Below are 20,772 nucleotides of genomic sequence, written 5' to 3' on the forward strand. Positions count from 1 at the left end.
ACTGAGTAGAAACTTGCCTGCCTTCACTGTAATTACTCTCCACGACTATGAAAGCAGATCCATGGGGGAGTATAAATTTAAACCTAAGAATTGCTTAAGGAAATATTTTTCACTTTCTTCTATTTAGAATTGCTTTGGCCCAAGAGTTAGTTTGAAGCTAGTATGAATTATAGTCACATCTATACTTCTCATGAGATGAATATATGTAAAAATAAGATCTGGCTATTTGTTTTCATTTATTAGACATTTTTTTCCTTGCATCTTTCTACTTAATGAAAGTGAAATTAAAAAAAAAATTTTTTTAAACAGAGTGGAAATACAAAGAATACAACAGTTCCCAAATTTAGCTGCATACTTGAATCACCTAAGGATCTTAAAAAAAAAAAAACAACAACCTACTGATGTCAGGCTCCGACCCCAAGACATTCTGATGTAATTGGTATGAGGTGTGACCTTGGCTTTGGTGGGTTGAAAAGCTCTCCAGGTGTTTCTAATGTGCAGTCAAGTCTGGGAAACACTGTCCTTGGAAATAGGAAAAGTAAAACATAACATTGAAAGCACGAGGCCTTTCAGTGTTTCAGCTGTAGCCTGGAAGCCTTCGATACCTGATCGGAGTTAACAGAACTGGAAGGTTACAGGGACTCGTAATTGTTGTTGGAATTTACCTGATTTTGACTGGAATCTGGACTGATGATTTGGATTATAGAATTCCATTCAAGAGTTAATAAACTTTTCTATGCTTTGGTGTTTATGTTTGCCCTTTAGTCTTGCAGAATTTTACAAAGGCCAAGGGATTTTTGAAATGGAAATTGAGTACTGAATGTCTTTCACCACTAATGAGACTGCAGTGGTTCATAATAGGTATTCTGTGTTTGGACTTTGCTTATTTCTGTTTTGAACAAAAAGCCATCCTTTACAAGTACAAAAAGAAAACAGCGCCTTCTACTCCCATCTCCATCCCGGTTTCTGTAGCACTCTCACATCAGATGTTCTAGAGAAGAGGCCCCAAACTCTGGAGATTTTGATAAATAGCACCTTTGCTGAAAATCTGAAGACTCAGCTTCTAATAGTCAGGGATGGACATGAGGTTCTCCTGTGATAATTTTCAAGACCAAAGGACTCAGATATGGTAAAGCAGTCTGATACTTACTGAAAGTAAAAGGAAGAAAAGACAGTGGATTTCTCAGCAGATTTAGTACAAGTGGGTTAGAGAGTCCATGGCTGAACGTAAGATGATACAACTGTCTCTGAATGCTGGATGGTGGGCTAGGTGCTGCAAAAACATCAAAGAAATATGAGTAATTCTTCACTCCTCTCTTAGTTTGAAGTGACTTTTCAGCCAATTTGAATAGGGAAAAGTATCATAAATGGTATTCTGTAGATTTGATTTAATTTTTACAATATTGGAGATGAGCAAAATGAGACTGAGAGGAAAATAAATCAATATGAACAAGTAAGGATGTTTAAAATGAGAAAAAGTCATTTCATGTTGGTATGACAATTATCTTCTGGGGATCCTTGGGATTGGTAGGAGTTCTAGGGAAAAAGAGGTGTGGGCTAATGAGTTAACAAACAATGGGCCTGGATTTGTTTTAACAATAGCTGTAACAGATCATATCAATTACCAAGTCCCCAGGGGATGAGAAGATCCTGACCCATAACCAAATGACTGGATGGAATTTTCAGACTGACATGATGCTGATTCCCTTAAACCTTGGACAATCTCTCACAAGCTCCAGGCTGTGAACATGCCCCATGCAGTGGGCAATGGGAAATGGACTTGGAAACGCATCTCCTACCTTCCCTCTGTCTTTTGTGACTGTGTATTAAAGCTGTAAGCCAGGGGCTAACACTCTGGAACTACTTGGCTCCCTTGGTTGGTACTGGTTGCCCAAGTCTGTTTAGCTCCTGAATTCTTGCTGGCTAAAAGGTCTCTCTCTACTTTGTCAAGGTTTGTAAACATGCTCCCCAAACCCTCAGGAACCCTGAAAGAAAAACTTTTGGGGACAATAACTCTTTAGCTATCTGTTAGATAAATGGCTCCTTAACATTGCATTTAGTTAGGAATAAAGTTCTCTTAGCATAATTTTACAATTAGTATAAGCTGTACAGTCTCAGGACAGGCATCACTTGGGACAAGTATTGTGATGAGTGGGGGACTGAGTTAGAGGTTTATTTCTTCTGGACTGAGTTTGTGTGTTTTATTCTTAAGACAAGATGTCTTCAGAAGGTTCCATATCCATCCCCTCGGGCAGTCACTGCAAAAGTGGGGTAGACCTCATACGCTGCATATGCTGCCAAGTCTTGTCCCAGGGTCACCGCTTGCTTGAGCTGGGCTGCAGACACAGATGCAGTTGGGCTGGGGACAGCGTAGCCTGGAGGAGGAGGCAGAGAAAACTTCATGAAGGGGGTTTAGATTTGCTTCCTTTTGGCTTGTTGTATTCTTTTTGAAAGATGACAATTTAGCATGGTTGCTTAAAGCCCAAAATTAATATGTACATTTTAAAAGGTGCCCTCTGAAGACATAATATCTGGACTCATTCATTAGGGAACAGTGTTTCTCCGAGTAGGGTCAACCACCTATGTCAGAATCATTTCACTTTTAGAAAACTAGAAACATTGCGGATAGATCCCAAGAAACAGATACTTCACAGGATGCTGAGATGAGAAAAGCTTGAGGTTCAGAACTTTTTCAGAGGGTCTCAAAACTTATAAAGGAGGGTTGGCAAGGCATGAGGGGTGGGCTCTGTGGGTCCGGTTCTGCTGCAGCCCCACCTCACCTAAACAGAATATTAAAAGCCATTGCTGTACTCAGGATTGTAAGGACTGCGTAGACCAGTAGGATAAATATTTAACATTTTAGCACATTTCTATGTAGCAGCATAAAAGCAAATACCTAGTGTGGCCATATTTTGACCTAACTGGACAGGGCCAAAAATACCTAACCCCACCATCAGTCTGTCTTCGGTGTATGTGGAGGCCTTGATGCTCATCCTGTCAGAGAACCAAGGGATTTGAGTAATAAGGACATAATCATGTACTTTCCTATTACTGCTTTTCTAGCTGATCAGTATTCCCTTTTGAAGAAAAGAGCGTAATGGCTGTTATCTACAAGCAATATTTCCCTGTTAATGTTTTAGATCAAAACCTGGTTCTTTCTGAGACGATTCCCCAAATTGTGAAAGATAACAAGAAAAAGGGAAAAGTGTGCTTAAGCAACAAATGGGAACCTGATTTTTTTTTACTTTTTAAAAAGCCCATTGGTTTCTGTGTTGTGGAAGTCTGCCCAACCCCAGACACATTGATTTCTTTCTGGTGGCTTCTCAGGAAGTGGTGGCAGGAAGCTGGCTGGACTCGTTTTTAAAAAATTGAATCCTCTGCCTGGCTCGTGGCCTTGGGGCAGTAATGCTGACTAATGCACGAGTGGAGTTTGGTACATTTTCCACGGATATGAGAAATGTGTTAAGAATTACTTTCATAACTTTGGAAACAGTATTTCTAAAGTAAGTAAGTAAGTAAAATGTGTGTGTGTGTGTGTGTGTGTGTGTGCGTGCGTCGCGCGCGCATGGGGCATAGATTTTATCTTTAGGGATTTTGAGTTTTCTTTTTCAATTTGGCTAATTTCTAAAGTGCAAGAGTATTTGTGTTCCAAACAGAGTCTTCCCTTGGAGCCTGTTATTCTTTGCTTGACTTCATAGTGAGTTATAAAATATCATCTCAAGTTCTTCGGCATTCCCAAGATGATTCTCCTGCTCTAAATAATTTTTTATTTCTTGTAGGGGCAAATAAAAGTGAGGATAAGAGAAAACGTTTTTGAGTAAAAAGCAAATCCTTTCCAGTGTGAAAGCAAACTTTAAAATTCTTCTGGCAGTGACTCATTTATTTTTACAGTACATGAATTAGATGTCTTTGGGGTCCAGCTCTCTGTAATGCAGGCCTTTAACTTGCTGCAGGTACTGAGAAGCCTGACACGAGTCCCCAGAAGATGGATGAGCCAACACCCTGTTGTGTGGAAAGCGAGCACAAAGCTTATGGCCCCAGCACAGCCCAAGTGGGACCTGGCCCTTGGCAGTGGCTGCCGTTGGCTTGGTAACCTTAAAGGCATGCATCACACATCTTCTCCACATTCTACAGAACAAAGCTGGAATTGAGATCATACTTGTGTGTGAAGTGTGATTAGTTTTAGCTTCACTTGCCAGAATGGAAGACATATTGGCAAGTTTTGAGAAATAAAAGGAAATGAGAGCAGGCTCAGGTGTTATGGATGTGAGGCATATAGCAGTTCTCGTACCCACATGGGATCAGTATATAAATTAATCAATTGATAGGAATGTCCTATTTCTAGGTCTAGTCTGATTTGGGCTTATGGGAAGTATGCCAACAGCGACAAGTCAGAATGATATCTTTCTTTGCAAGATACAAACTTTTATTAGTAAGAGTGGAGTTGCTCAGACTAACTGCTGAAGGAAAATTTCCAAAAGACATTTCTTGTCTGGTCCTCTTTAATCTCTAGAGGATTCATTTTAATTATTAGCATTTGTTGTGGGTACATAATAAATGGGGGAAAGTCTTTTAAATGTGATCCTGAAGGCATGTTGAGCTACAGATAGGCTTAAGGTGATCAGCATATGCCCCAGACCCAAATTATACAACAGATAAAATAGCCTGATTATCCCCTTATTGAAAGGGTCTCTCTCTTTTCTCTCCCTCTCTCTCACATACAGAATTTACTTCAAATAATAAAAAAAAATCTGCTCTACACATTTCTTTCAGAAAGCAAAGTAATAAAAGTAGGACTGAGTAGAACTGAAGATTAGAACTGAGGAGGGAGTCCAAGGATTGCTTCAAAGCTGATGGACCTTGGCCAAGGGCTAATCTTTCCAGTACTTGGTTTCTTCATCTGTACAATGGGCATGATGGTAGAGTCTGTCTCTTGTGGTGTTGTGAGCATTGCTGAGATAGGTGAGTGCCTGGCAAATAGTTAGAGTTCAAATAAATATCAGCTATTCATAGGCAGTTCTAAACTCTCTTACTAAAAGTAAAAACCAAAACAAACCAGAGGCAGAGTGACTGCTTCGTTCTCAATCACACGGATGCTGATAGCTGAGCTAAGACTAGGTGTCCCCACCCCCGCCGCCCAGCTCTATTCTCTCGCCTATACATTAATGGCTCACTAATCAGATTTAGAGTACATCACTGACAACTCTGTGAGTCCGTGGTACCCAAGAGGGTCTCCCAAACACTCTCTGTAGGGTGTCATTTCTGGCGCTATTTTTTTCCAAACCTGGAAACGCAGTAGCAGAAGCGGCGGCAGCAGCTGCGGTCTGGGCATCGGCTCCATCAGTGGGGATGCCCAGGGCCTGCAGGGTGTACTCGGCCGCGTATGTCTTTGCTTCATCCACATAGGCACTTAGCTTCGGAGGTGTGAAAGGATGGCTGGAAAGCAGAGTCAGTCAGGGTGCACATTTGATTAATAAATGTGTGCTGCTGAGACAGATGAAAAGCTAAGGCGCTGTATGCTTTTTAAGATAATCGGATAATGGAAATTTGTGTGGGTACTTATCTTTCTTTTTGCTTTTAAACGTTTTAAGTATCTCTGCATGTCGGAATATTTGTGAACTTATTTAGAACATGGGCGGGATGATACTCCTGGAACATACTCGCAACTCATTATAAACCTTTTCTAACATATATGTGAAACATGATGGTTCCTAAAACGTGTAGAAATGCAGGCTCAAGGTAAAATTCTGAAGGTAATAACCACTAACAGAGAGGTTATGTCTTTCGTCCAAGATTTAAATGGCAGAGGATGGTGTTATAGGTATAAAATGGTAATTTCATATAGTTCAACCCAAATACTACACAGATAAAAACATGGAAAACAAAACAAAACAAAAAAACATGGGCTATAGTTTTCATTTCTATTCCACTTAGTATCCTCAGTTTTCCATTGCTTAATGAGACTACCCAGTCTTCACTATCTCTGAAATTTAGGGGCTTTGAGATACTAGTCTCATAGCTGGCACACATATCCCAAATATACATCTCAACATATGCTTTGAATAAAATGGGTCGGTAGTAAGCTTGAATATTTATCTTCTTTAGATAGGGATACATATACACTACATTTACAAGAGACTCTTATTCTAAAATCTAAATGATGAGAAGTTACCCACATGGCAGGATTCTGGCTGGCCAGGGCAGGAATGGTTATTTTGTATAAGAAGAGTTGTCTTTGATCTTGTCCAATGGCAGAGTGAAGTTGATACACAGGTTGTCCCCAGTTATTTTTCTGACAAATTTCTTCCAATATCTACAAGAGTGGGGGAAAAAAGTGACTTTTCTTTCAAATGTCACATTTGCATTATTTCTCCAGCTTTCAGGTTTTTAAATTGAATCTTCAGAGTTTAAGCAAATATAAGAAGATATAAAATGCCACGTAAAATGGCATCATAAAATTTAAGATGAACTCAATTTGAACTCCATTTAAAATGTTATATCTATTAATTCATAAAAATTATTTTCACACCATTTATTCTAATATGCTTTTAGTTTAGTCCATTAGCTCTAACTTTTTACCAATACTTTACTTTTACGATTTGATATATTCTTTTTTTTTTAAATTGATATTCCAGCACTGTGTAGCTGGATTTACTCATTATTACTGTGAATCCTTCTTTTTATAATGGGTTAGGAGAAGGCAATGGCACCCCACTCCAGTACTCTTGCCTAGAAAATCCCATGGACAGAGGAGCCTGGTAGGCTGCAGTCCATGGGGTCGCTAGAGTCGGACACGACTGAGTGACTTCACTTTCACTTTTCACTTTCATGTGTTGGAGAAGGAAATGGCAGCCCACTCCAGTGTTCCTGCCTGGAGAATCCCAGGGACGGGGAAGCCTGGTGGGCTGCCGTCTATGGGGTCGCACAGAGTTGGACATGAATGAAGCGACTTAGCAGCAGCAGCAGCAGAGAAAATAACCTAAGGATTTATTCCTATTTCATGGCATTTGTCATAGGGTTTTAACTTTACATTTTCACAAAAATAGAGTTAAAAAGTTTGATGGGTATTTCTTGATGGACATGCATAGATGGGCGTTGATAGTTGCCATGTTTTTGTTTGGCAAAACACCACTTCTGGCTATTTTTACAATGATCTGATTTTTAGAAGCTGCCTTCTGTCGTTACTCCAAACCAAATCTTTCCTAACGGCACATATTTTCTTCATCCTGAAACCATTTTTTTGTTGGCCCACAAGCCCTGATGCTCCCACTGGGCAGCAGATTCAGTAAACTGTGCAACATAAGGCATAAATCTGAAAAAATAACTCCCGGGGTAGAACTGTTCCCTAGACTGAGTTCATGGATCTTATCTCATTCGCTCAAACACTCGTCCAGCAGCAATGGCACATTTTCTTGTTTATTAAACTTTTAGGTTGTTTCTATTTCCTCTACTAACTTTTGCTTTTTAGTACTCTTAGCTTTGTAGCATCTTTTTTCATCTACAAAGTGTTCTCTAAGGTTCCAGGGCAATAGCCAGTTACTTGAGCTAGTAGATATTTCGCCTGCTTGTTTATGCCCATCGTGCAGACACGTGTAAAGGATTTTAACTCTAACCCCTGACTTGCAGGGCAGCCCTAGTACCTCTGCTCTTCTTGTTGGAAGTTCATAACCCCTCCAAGAATTTGTCAAGGCTCCATCTAGGCTGGTTGGTGGCGGCATGAGCCTTAATTTCTAAGCCATAGTTGCAGAAATTCAGAGAGATTAATTTTTAAAGCTTTCATTAGTTCATAGAGATGGTTACTGATGGTACTATAAAGCATGACCAATTTCTCACCTGGGTTAATATAAAAGCGGAGATCATTACACATTCTATAGTAGCTCTTAGAACTATTACATAGAATTTATGACAATGATGGGGCTTCATATGAGACATGGGTTCAGTTTCTGGGTCAGGAAGATCCCCTGAAGGAGGGCATGGCAACACATTCTAGTATTCGTGCCTGAGAATCCCATGAACAGAGGAGCTAAGAGGGCTACCATCCATGGTGTCACAAAAAGTCGGACATGGCTGAAGTGACTTAGCATGCAGCATGCACATGGCAATGATTCTTTTTTTTCCGTAAAATGTTTCTGGATACCCCAGTACTTTAATTAGATTGCTTATTTTAGGTTTTAACCCAAGATATATTGGATGACTAGCTCTTGTGTTTTCTCAACAAAGCTCCATCATTGTACTTAACTAGATTTTATTGGAGTTATTTATGTGTCAGGATCCTCTCACTGGATTGCCATATGATTTTTGATGGCAAGAATTATGTTATATTTGCTTTTCCATCTTTAGCTCCTAGCATAATATTTGGTGCATAATGCTGGCCCCTCAAATGGTTTTAAACAGACACATTAATACTGTTTACTACTCTAATGGGCATCCTTAAAAAAAAAAAATTACCTGGGGAGGGTTACAGAAACTATAGATGAGCTCCTTTATATGTATAAGAAAGCTATTAATCCTACCAAAAATAATCAACCAAAAAAAAAAAAAGAAACCATTCAAGATGAGCTTTTAGAAAATCAAGTTTTCTACTCGATTGTAATCATAAGGCTACTTCCATAAATTTGGGGCTTATACCTTTGGGGTGGGAGTCAGAAAGTTTCCTTTAGGATGTGCAAACTGTCAACTCGATATTGATTATTCAGCCAAAGTATCTTTGCAGAGCCCAACACATAATGCACATCCAGAGGGAACAGTCTGAGAGTTAACACAGATCCCGTTTTGTTTTATTTTCAACCCTGCGAGTCAGTTTCCATACTGGAACAACTTTTATAGCTTTAAATTTTCCAATAATAAAAATCATACCCTCATGCAGGAGTATGGAAACTTAAAACTGTGAAATGAAAGCAAAAAAATTTACCATAAAGCCACTGCCCAAATATAATCACTGTAGAAGACTTGATTTGATATGACTGATGGCATATCATAGTTAATATGAGTAATGATACACCATAGATTGCACGGTGTTTTCACTTTAACAGTGTTTCCAAGAAAAGATGTTCTAATGAATCTATTCATTCCCTGTTGTGAGTGCTCTTCATTTGCTAACCAACCTTGCTTTAATTTGTTTTCTTTTAAAGTACTGGTCGATAATTCTTAGTAGTACTCAGAATTTTTGCATTTCAGTGAATGATTATTTAAGATGTCAAATTTTATAATTAAGAAAAACAAGAAAGAGTCTGAAGTAGACCAGTGGTATTCAGTGCCCACTGTAGTCTCACAATATGTTATGTTGATTGGTCACTTTATCCATGTAATAAAACGAAAACAAGACAACAGCCCCAGGTAGGAATCAAGTCAAACCCATTGATGAATGGTGAATGATTGTCTTTGACCCAAGTTATTCAAACTATCCAAGCTGCCTCTGGAATAACACTACATACCTGGGGAGCAAGTTTAATTCCTTGAGGCTTTAAAGTGACAGGATTCATCGGGGTGAGCTCCATCCCAGGTAAAAGGTCATAGAGTTTGTCTTCTCTCTTGTCTCCTTTGACCTGGTATCCCCGGCCCAGGCCTGTGTAAGCCAAATAGCCACGGCCGCCCAGGCCTCTCACTCCCGCAGCCCCTACAGGTACATTCATGTAAATTTCTAGGAATGTAAGAAGGCATTAAACTGAATCAAACCACCAGAAAATCACCCTGAATCTTACTGTAATGGAAAAGTTAGCCCAAGTCACATTGATTATTGCCCTGAAGATGGATAGAAAACTCCAGGATTCTAATGTAATGAAACTCAACATAATACAGCATTTACCATAGGCATCTTTTTTTTTTTTTAACTATATGAAAGAAAGCAATACTATCAAAGCTATGGATAAGTACACATGCCACTTTAAAACTTGGGTATAGAGAATATTTTTGCAATTTCTGTCTTCAGTTAATTTTGTGTTGACATTTTTTTGTAGACTAATAAATGTTGGGAGGTATATATTTTCACATTTCACAGTGTAATATGACCACATGTATTAAAATAAGTCTTGCCTTTGTGTCTTTGACCAGTAAATTAGAAATGAATTCTAGTTTCCCTAATGTTACATTCCTGATGACCTGTTGGAAAACCAATGTTTAGAAAATGTGTTTTAAAATACACCATTTTCTTATATTCTATTAATGTGAGGCTTAAATTTCCGTTGAGTTTCATTAATAGATTACTTTTGATTTTTTGTTTTGCCACATTGCTACTTTGATTTCCTATTAGTGTTGTAAAGAGATAAAAAGTTGATTACCCTTCATCCATGAATATCATTCATTGATTTCTTTCTTGTTATAAGACAGGTATTTTTCCCCTTGGAGTACAGTTTGTTTTTTTCCTACATTACAACTGGTTGACAACTTATACTTAATGTAGGGATTGTTTGATGATGTGATTTTAGATTATAAATGTACAATGGTTTAATGACATAATTTGTCATCAAACATATAAAAAGTTTGTCCTGAATGGATTTCCTTCAGGAAAAGGTTCCTAAAGGTTTCTTTTATATTACAACTTTGGGTGAAGTGATTGTATGATGAGTATGGAACTTTCAAGGCAGTTGAAGACTAGAACTCCTAGGATGGACAATTCAGTTCTCCTGAAAAATAGTAAAACACAGTAAGATAATTGTTTCCACAGTAATCTGGATATGCCCCTTGCTTCTAGTCAAACCCAAGAATAGATTTAAGTACACAGTTTGTTGTTGAATTGCCCAGACTGTTGTCATATTTGGAAGACAGAATTGAGATTCTGTTGGCATTGATTCCTAGCAGAACCATTCTGAAGGATCCCATTAGGCAAAATCAAGACAGTTTCTTGAAAAAATGCTTTCCTTATCTTTGATATTTTTGTGAAATAATTGAGCTCAGAGAACTGCTTGAACATTTGGAATTCTCATAGGATTCAGTAGGAAAGATTTGTTTGGCAATGAGATTGAGAGTTGTTTATTTATTTATTTTTTCTATCTGGACTTTTACTATTTAGTTTCCCATATCCTGGAGAAACAAGTTGATTTCCCTAGTAATGTGGCTTTTTGGAAGGCATTGTACATATTTCTCAGGGGAGGTCAGAGGACAGCATCTCATGTATCTGTTAGAATATATTTATGATAATTTGGGATTTATATGTGGACACGATGGCACTGAGTCACCATCCAATCCCATGTCTTGAGATGTGAGGTGGTTGGTTTCCACTGAACAATACTGCTCTCATGTGAAAGTTTTGTAATGAGTCACATATGTTTGTAATATGGTAGTACAATGACAAGGAAGAAACTAGTAATTGTAGATTTGAATTTTAGTGTGTGCATATTTTATGGGCCTATGCAGTGATCAAATGCATACCTTAAATTCATTTACACTGTATTCTGACCAAGTTTTTCAATAACCAGTTGTAATGTGAAAAAAGATTCCTAGGAAAGGAAAAATATTAATGTAATATTTGATTTTCAATAAGGAATTTTCCAGTTCTTTTCTCCCAGTAGACTCATCCAATTAGACATAACTTAGACACAAGTCTATTGCAATACACATAATTTGAAATTGCAGAGCTTCATCTAAGACAAGAGCTGATTAATGTTACCTCTAACAGAAGGGGCCCGGATAATGGCCCTGTTGCCAAGATGTCCTTTGGTGGTTGGGAAATGAAGGCTGGGAATCGCTGTGTAGGCCTGGGGGGCATAGAAGACAGGCGCTCCAAGGTAGGTGGTGGTGGGATCATAAACATGGCCCAAAGAGTAGGTATACTCTCCCTGCAACATGGCGCCCCTTCCACCCGTTCCTCGGGTGTACCTAACGTAACTGTCCTTGTCCACTGGTTTGGCTAGGGTCACTTCAATGGGGGACCCGTCCAGCACCTGTTGTAGACAGTAAGGAAAAAGCATGTGAGAAGATATGAAGACAACCAGGTGTGGCTGAGTCCTAGTAACACATCTCCTTCTAAGGGTTTGTCTATTTGCTGCTATGTGTACTCTTTCACTTATCTGTTTGAATGGAAAATGTTGCCTGTCACGTCAGTAAAGAAAGGATGTTGCAGCCATCAAGCCATCACGTTACAGCTGCCCCCAGTGGTGACCTCGAAGGAACTCAGGATGGGAAAGAACAGGACACTGGCTCTAGATAGCTGAGGTGCATATCAAAGGAGTGATTTCAGTGAGCCCAGACTCTTGCATCTTCCCATACACTGAAAAGTGCTAAATTCCTTAACTTGAGATATCAGGTTTTCTTTACCAGGTATCTTTTGTTGTTCTAACTACCTGGTCTTTGTTGCAAAACTTCTATATATCTGGCTCCTCTCTTACCTCTTCAGAGTAGTCCTTTATAACTATTGAGAGGCTGTCTCCCAGGCTGCAAGTCCTCAGAATATCCTCAAAATGAAACAGTTCTCAACTTGTAGGTTGTGTAATTTTTCCACTCAACATATGCATCATCTTTTCATAGGTTCTTTTTTTGTGTGCCAGTTGAGTTTTCCCTGAATGGTTTGTTGGTAAATTGCATATAATCTGTCAACAGGCCAATAATTGGCCACTGCCTATTGACATATTAGTTACAAATCTATTAACTGAATACAGTCACTGAGACAGAATTATGTAATATTTTTATGGGATGTATTTTAAAATACATACGTATATAATTACATAATTCTAAGAAATTTTAGGTTAATTATGGGTGGAATATAATCTCCAGTACCTAGCACAGTGCAATGAAGATGAAAGGAGATCAATAAAATATCTTATCAACTGTTCACACTTTGTTATGGGGAGCCTAGTCAGGCCTTTCCAGTTGCCAGCCAGCTAAGTGTCTTACTCTTTGGAGCTACATAACAGCTGAGTTTGTACTGGAAAAGAAGAGAGGCTTAAAAGTAGGACCCTACTTAAGGAAGTGAAATCACTGAGTACTGCATTTGTCCTCTATAGATATTTACTTAAGAAGCAAACTTTTGATCTGCTAAACAAACAGGAATAGCAGGTCAGTACTAAAGTTTCTCAAGTCAAGTGCTACTTAAAACTTGTCTTCAAAAAATTTTTGAAGTGGTTCTTTTCTGATACAATTTTTTTTTACATTTTGCAAACAGATCTGGATGTTGAAAATAATGGCCATGTGTAGATCTACAAGTGTGATTTGCTTTTTAAAGTGTTGTTTGCATACATAAGCGACAAAGATGGCTCTCAACAATTACTTGATACATTGCTATATTTACTATCAAAGAGACAAGGTGTTTTGAGGAGGCATTTGTAGCTTCTTTCAAATAAGAATATTATTTTTTTTTAATAAAGAAAAGAATTATTAAGTGTTCTTGCAAATATTCCCTTTCACAGCAGCTGATGGTTTCATGGGTGATTCAGTGGTTCCTGGATCACTGATGTCTGCTGGACAAAGTTCATGCTTTATGATCACCCTGATCATTTGGGATCAGCCTCTTGTTCCTAGTTACATGTAGGAGATACCCCTCGTCCAAGGTAAGGAGCAATGGCTGCACTTTGCTGGAGCAGCCGTGAAGAGATACCCCACACCCAAAGTAAGAGAAACCCAAGTAAGATGGTGGTTGTTGCAAGAGGGCATCAGAGGGCAGACACACTGAAACCATACTCACAGAAAACTAGTCAATCTAATCACACTAGGACCACAGCCTTGTCTAACTCAATGAAACTAAGTCATGCCCGTGGAGCAACCCAAGATGGGCGGGTCATGGTGGAGAGATCTGACAGAATGTGGCCCACTGGAGAAGGGAATGGCAAACCACTTCAGTGTTCTTGCCTTGAGAACCCCATGAACAGTATGAAAAGGCAAAATGATAGGATACTGAAAGAGAAACTCCCCAGGTCAGTAGGTGCCCAATATGCTACTGGAGATCAGTGGAGAAATAACTCCAGAAAGAATGAAGGGGTAGAGCCAAAGCAAAAAGAATACCCAGCTGTGGATGTGACTGGTGATAGAAGCAAGGTCCAATGCTGTAAAGAGCAATACTGCATAGGAACCTGGAATGTCAGGTCCGTGAATCAAGGCAAATTGGAAGTGGTCAAACAAGTGATGGCAAGAGTGAACGTCGACATTCTAGGAATCAGCGAAATGAAATGGACTGGAATGGGTGAATTTAACTCAGATGACCATTATATCTACTAATGCGGGCAGGAATCCCTCAGAAGAAATGGAGTAGCCATCATGGTCAACAAAAGAGTCTGAAATGCAGTACTTGGATGCAATCTCAAAAATGACAGAATGATCTCTGTTCGTTTCCAAGGCAAACCATTCAATATCACAGTAATCCAAGTCTATGCCCCAACCAGTAATGCTGAAGAAGATGAAGTTGAACGGTTCTATGAAGACCTACAAGACCTTTTACAACTAACACCCAAAAAAGATGTCCTTTTCATTATAGGGGACTGGAATGCAAAAGTAGGAAGTCAAGAAACACCTGGAGTAACAGGCAAATTTGGCCTTGGAATATGGAATGAAGCAGGGCAAAGACTAATAGAGTTTTGCCAAGAAAATGCACTGGTCATAACAAACACCTTCTTCCAAGAACACAAGAGAAGACTCTACACATGGACATCACCAGATGGTCAACACCAAAATCAGATTGATTATATTCTTTGCAGCCAAAGATGGAGCAGCTCTATACAGTCAGCAAAAACAAGACGAGGAGCTGACTGTGGCTCAGACCATAAACTCCTTATTGCTAAATTCAGACTTAAATTGAAGAAAGTAGGGAAAACCACTAGACCATTCAGATATGACCTAAATCAAATCCCTCATGATTATACAGTGGAAGTGAGAAATAGATTTAAGGGCCTAGATCTGATAGATAGAGTGCCTGATGAACTATGGAATGAGGTTCATGACATTGTACAGGAGACAGGGATCAAGACCATCCCCATGGAAAAGAAATGCAAAAAAGCAAAATGGCTATCTGAGGAGGCCTTACAAATAGCTGTGAAAAGAAGAGAAGTGAAAAGCAAAGGAGAAAAGGAAAGATATAAGCATCTGAATGCAGAGTTCCAAGAATAGCAAATAATAGTTCCAAAGAAGAGATAAGAAAGCCTTCTTCAGGGATCAATGCAAAGAAATAGAGGAAAACAACAGAATGGGAAAGACTAGATATCTCTTTAAGAAAACTAGGGATACCAAAGGAACATTTCATGCAAAGATGGGCTCGATAAAGGACAGAAATAGTATGGACCTAACAGCAGCAGAAGATATTAAGAAGAGATGGCAAGAATACGCAGAAGAACTATACAAAAAAGATCTTCACGACCCAGATAATCACAATGGTGTGATCACTGAGCTAGAGCCAGACATCCTGGAATGTGAAGTCAAGTGGGCCTTAGAAAGCATCACTACGAACAAAGCTAGTGGAGGTGATGGAATTCCAGTTGAGCTATTCCAAATCCTGAAAGATGATGCTGTGAAAGTGCTGCACTCAATATGCCAGCAAATTTGGAAAACTCAGCAGTGGCCACAGGACTGGAAAAGGTTAGTTTTCATTCCAATCCCAAAGAAAGGCAATGCCAAAGAATGCTCAAACTACCGCACAATTGCACTCATCTCACACGCTAATAAAGTAATGCTCAAAATACTCCAAGCCAGGCTTCAGCAATATGTGAACTGTGAACTTCCTGATGTTCAAGCTGGTTTTAGAAAAGGCAGAGGAACCAGAGATCAAATTGCCAACATCCACTGGATCATGGAAAAAGCAAGAGAGTTCCAGAAAAACATCTATTTCATCTATTTCTGCTTTATTGACTATGCCAAAGCCTTTGACTGTGTGGATCACAATAAACTGTGAAAAATTCTGAAAGAGATGGGAATACCAGAACACCTGATCTGCCTCCTGAGAAATTTGTATGCAGGTCAGGAAGCAACAGTTAGAACTGGACATGGAACAACAGACTGGTTCCAAATAGGAAAAGGAGTACGTCAAGGCTGCATATTGTCACCCTGTTTATTTAACTTATATGCAGAGCACATCATGAGAAATGCTGGATTGGAAGAAACACAAGCTGGAATCAAGATTGCCGGGAGAAATATCAATAACCTCAGATATGCAGATGACACCGCTCTTATGGCAGAAAGTGAAGAGGAACTAAAAAGACTGTGAAAGTGAAAGTGGAGAGTGAAAAAGTTGGATTAAAGTTCAACATTCAGAAAACGAAGAACATGGCATCCCGTCCCATCACTTCATGGGAAATAGATGGGGAAACAGTGGAAACAGTGTCAGACTTTATTTTTCTGGGCTCCAAAATCACTGCAGATGGTGACTGCAGCCATGAAATTAAAAGACGCTTACTCCTTGGAAGGAAAGTTATGACCAACCTAGATAGCATATTCAAAAGCAGAGACATTACTTTGCCAACAAAGGTTCGTCTAGTCAAGGCTATGGTTTTTCCAGTGGTCATGTATGGATGTGAGAGTTGGACTGTGAAGAAGGCTGAGCACCAAGGAATTGATGCTTTTGAACTGTGGTGTTGGAGAAGACTCTTGAGAGTCCCTTGGACTGCAAGGAGATCCAACCAGTCCATTGTGAAGGAGATCAGCCCTGGGATTTCTTTGGAAGGAATGATGCTAAAGCTGAAACTCCAGTACTTTGGCCACCTCATGTGAAGAGTTGACTCATTGGAAAAGACTCTGATGCTTGGAGGGATTGGGGGCAAGAGGAGAAGGGGACGACAGAGGATGAGATGGGTGGATGGCATCACTGATTCGATGGACATGAGTTTCAGTGAACTTCGGGAGTTGGTGATGCACAGGGAGGCCTGGCGTGCTATGATTCAGGGGGTTGTAAGAGTCGGACACGACTAAGTGACTGATCTGATCAGACCCTACTTTTTAGTAGCAGGAATCAGTATCAAATATCTTAGGTCAAACACACACACACAGAGAATTCAGCTCATATTCTACCATATTATATTGATGTTGATGTAATTAGAAGAAACAGACTTGGAGTATTAAAGAAATACCTTGAATGTAATTCTTTGTCTTTGTTCCTGTCTTAAGAAAGATAAGATACCTAAATAGGTCTGTACTTACAGGCACTTCTATATCAAGAGATGTTTTTAGTGACATGATTCTTTACTGAAAAGTCAGATTTCTTACTGTAGTAGACTTTGTCCTGCATGCCTCTGCTCCTTTACAGTGTTCTAAACCAAGTATTGTATTTTACTTATTTTATTTAGGTGTTTCAAGGTCTAGAACAATACCATATTAACCTGTATAGCCCCAAGCCCAGCGAGATTTCTTCCTCATTGTAGACATTCACAGGTATTTGTAGAATAAATGAATCATCACGTGCAAAGCTCAGTTCATCACCTTTCTGTCCAAATAGGTTTCCCTGCCTGACTTCCCTAACATCATTATCCTGGTTCTCTGTATTGAAAACCTAAAATGACTCATCCTTCTTTCCCACCGCTCTATCCAATCAGTTCCTGGATCCTTTGAATTCACCCTGCATAGTTCTGTGTAGAGCTTTCTCCTACATTCCATTCTCACCCTCATTCAAGCCCTTATTTCTTCCCATTTGAGTGACTTTAATAGTTATTTAACTAGTTCCAATTACATCTCTCTCCCTATTCTATGAAACTTCAATTCTTAACAGGTTGATTTCCCTAAATTGTTAATGGGATCATTACTTCACTGAACAAAAAACTTCAAAGCCTCACCTTGTCTAATAGATTAAATATAAATATCCATATGGATACTTAAAAACTTTCATAGTTCTAGGCAAACTTACTTTTGCTTTTCCCATATCACATTACAGTTAAGTATTATTATAATATTTAATATATATATTTAATAATAACATTGAATGTGAATTTAACTATATAATACATGTATACATTGTTATAAAAATATCCAGCCATAGGTTTCCCTGATAGCTCAGTCGGTAAAGAATCTGCCTGCAGTGCAGGAGACCCAGGTTCGATCCTGGATCAAGAAGATCCCCTAGAGAAGGAAATGTCAACCCACTCCAGTATTCTTGCCTGGAAAGCCCTATGGACAGAGAAGCCTGGCAGGCTACAGTCCATGGGGTAGCAAGAGTCAGACACAATTTAGTGACTAAACCACCATAAATATGCCAGCTGCAAAAATTGGAAACAGTTTGAATACTTTTCCACTATGATGATTCCAATGCAATTATTTAGCATTTAATTTACCATGGTCCCTTCTTTGCAAGCATCATGTATCCTCAGAAATGTTTTCAAAGTGAGAAACTAATCTATCACATTTTTTCAAAGAAATATTATTATGACACTAAATGTAATTATCAATGAAGAAGAAATAATATTTTGCTTCCTAGACATATATTTAAATATGCATTAATATTTTGCTTTCAAGTTTTCTTTTTGTGTTTTGGAGTCAGTAGTTTCCCCTATTGGAGAAGGCAATGGCAAGAGAGTCCCATGGACAGAGGAGCCTGGTGGGCTGCAGTCCATGGGGTTGCAAAGAGTCGGACACGACTGAGCGACTTCACTTTCACTTTTCACTTTCATGCATTGGAGAAGGAAATGGCAACCCACTCCAGTGTTCCTGCCTGGAGAATCCCAGGGACAGGGGATCCTGGTGGGCTGCCGTCTATGGGGTCGCACAGAGTCGGACACGACTGAAGCGACTTAGCAGCAGCAGCAGCAGTCTCCCCTACTATGCAGCCCCCACACCACCCTCCCCCCACAGCAGGATTCACACAGTTCTGTAGACCAGGAATAGCTCAGAAGCCCAGGCCCCACTATGTCTGAAGGCCTTGTGCGGAGACCCTCTATTTGCCCTGTAGATCCACTCCCCATTGGCTGCCAACCTCCAAGCCCCCACAGGGAGTTCTGCACGGCTCCCCTTCAGGGCTCCTGGGCCTTGCAGATTATGATTGAATTTGGTCAACGGGGAGGCCTGGCCAGAGGTTGGTGGGAGAGAGAGCAGCAAGTGTGAGCTATTTCTTCTCTTGGCTCCTTCTCTATGAGGTGACCTTGGCCTAAATATGTCCACTGGCCAAAGTTCATTACTTTTCTCAATAAGATCTGCTCTTTACAATCCTCTCTCCTTTAGGTTTCCTGTTACTTCTCTAGTCCTTTGTCTCCTTGGCTCCAGGAGTGCACGAGCCCCAGGCTCCTGCACAGTCTCTCTTAATTCTCCTGCCCCAGGCTCATATCCTTATAGTTAGTCCCTTTGCCAACTGTCTCCTATTAGGATTTACCAATGTAAGGCCTGGCAGGTGAAACAGCCCTGTGATCATTCTATTCATAGCAAGGCAATCCATCTTTACTGTTCTCCAATTATACTTTGCTCTTTACAAATTCTATGCCTCTGTCTGAGATTACCTCTCCTTTGCCATGTTTTGTTATTTTTTCCTTTTGGAATTCTTCCCAAGTGTCATGGCTTTTTTTAAATATTATCTTTTCACATCTATGAAGATTTTCTGATTCTTTATAACCCACTCCTCTTTGAACATTGTCACCACTTAAGCATTTTTTCTTTAAACACAATTTATCTGACTGGACTTTGCAAAGGTATTTGAGTACTTATCTTAATCCTCAATTGACTTTTAGCCCTTTGATAAGCATCTTTGGTTTGATCCTTTAAGTATTCCAAACAATATTTAGCATGATAAATGGTTTACAGAAGATTTTCAATATTATGGGATTAATAAGTTAATGTTATACTGGTTTCTATATATAAATCATAAGTTAGAATATAATATTACTAGTTGTTTTCCCCAGAGCTTACTCTTGGCAAGGTGAAGAGATTCCAAGCTTTCCAGACTTGGAATATCAAACTATAAGTGCAGAATGATAACCTTGACATCTTGTCAGATCATCAGTCTCCAAAATACTATACTACAAAGGTTATAATTTCTTTGAAATAATGAGAGAAAACTGAAACTGGGAAAATCACCTTGGGATACTCCATTCCAACTCTCTCTTTCTAAAAAAATTGAGGGCCAGTGACTTGTCCAGATCAGCCAAAATTAGAGATAGAATTGGACATATAAGCTCCCTCTCATTGAATTTTCCATCACCCTTTTGTTCATCTTAGATGGATTAAGGCAGCCGTGTCAGAGATGGAGGAAGCCTGAGCGGGATGGACTTGTAGGTCTGTTCTCCTGAATGAAACCTCCACAACACACTTCGGTGGAATCGGTACATAGTTTTTCTTTGTGCTTCATTACCTTCCCATTTAAAGCTTTCATAGCCTCCACTGCATCTTCTCGGTTAGTGAAGTGCACAAACGCATAGTCTCGGATTTTCTTCACCCTTTCCACAGCACCTGGAAGCAGAGTGAAGGTAGCTCTCTTAGCAAACCTGAGACAGTGCTGAACATGATACACTTAAACATTCAGCTTGCAAGAATCTTTTTTTTTTGGAGATTCAGTATTTAAAGAGCCCATTGAGAATATTTCCTGTGTTCAGGTTTAAAATTCTGCATATTCAGCAAAAGATTTTGTTTGTAATTTTTTAATAACACTTATGTTCTGCCTTATTATGTATATATTTATTTATGGATTTGTTTTTCCATTTCCTAGATCTTTGAGGATAGAAGGGTATCTTTTTCAGTATATTATATAAAGGATAGTAATTTATACATGGTAAAATATTTGTTGAGTTGAACTCAATTATTGGTCATCTTATATATTTAGGTAATTACCTTTTTAAATTTTATGGTTCTTTCCTCAGAAAGACATCTTGACTCCTTTGATTTGTACAATAAAATTTTAGAGTTAGAAGAGACTTAGCAATAATTTAATTTTTAATTCGTCTTACCTTT

General features: G+C 39.2%; 1 protein-coding gene across 2 annotated transcripts in view; it reads right to left on the reverse strand.

The window, feature by feature from the left end:
• Nucleotides 1-2,223: 2,223 nt before the first annotated feature.
• The window catches only part of A1CF (APOBEC1 complementation factor), a 54,788-nt gene continuing 36,239 nt past the window's right edge, over nt 2,224-20,772 (reverse strand). The window contains exons 6-11 of one of the 2 annotated variants that reach the window (XM_005904630.3): nt 20,177-20,274; nt 11,606-11,879; nt 9,435-9,616; nt 6,177-6,313; nt 5,285-5,436; nt 2,224-2,375 (exon numbers count right to left, since the gene is read on the reverse strand). In XM_005904630.3, coding sequence (XP_005904692.1) covers nt 2,224-2,375; nt 5,285-5,436; nt 6,177-6,313; nt 9,435-9,616; nt 11,606-11,879; nt 20,177-20,274 — 995 coding nt within the window. Of the gene's footprint in view, nt 2,376-5,284; nt 5,437-6,176; nt 6,314-9,434; nt 9,641-11,605; nt 11,880-20,176; nt 20,275-20,772 lie in introns of both variants that reach the window. The other variant, XM_005904629.3, reaches the window with a different exon arrangement.

This window comes from Bos mutus, chromosome 26 (genome assembly GCF_027580195.1).
Source record: "Bos mutus isolate GX-2022 chromosome 26, NWIPB_WYAK_1.1, whole genome shotgun sequence".
Lineage (NCBI taxonomy): Eukaryota > Metazoa > Chordata > Mammalia > Artiodactyla > Bovidae > Bos > Bos mutus.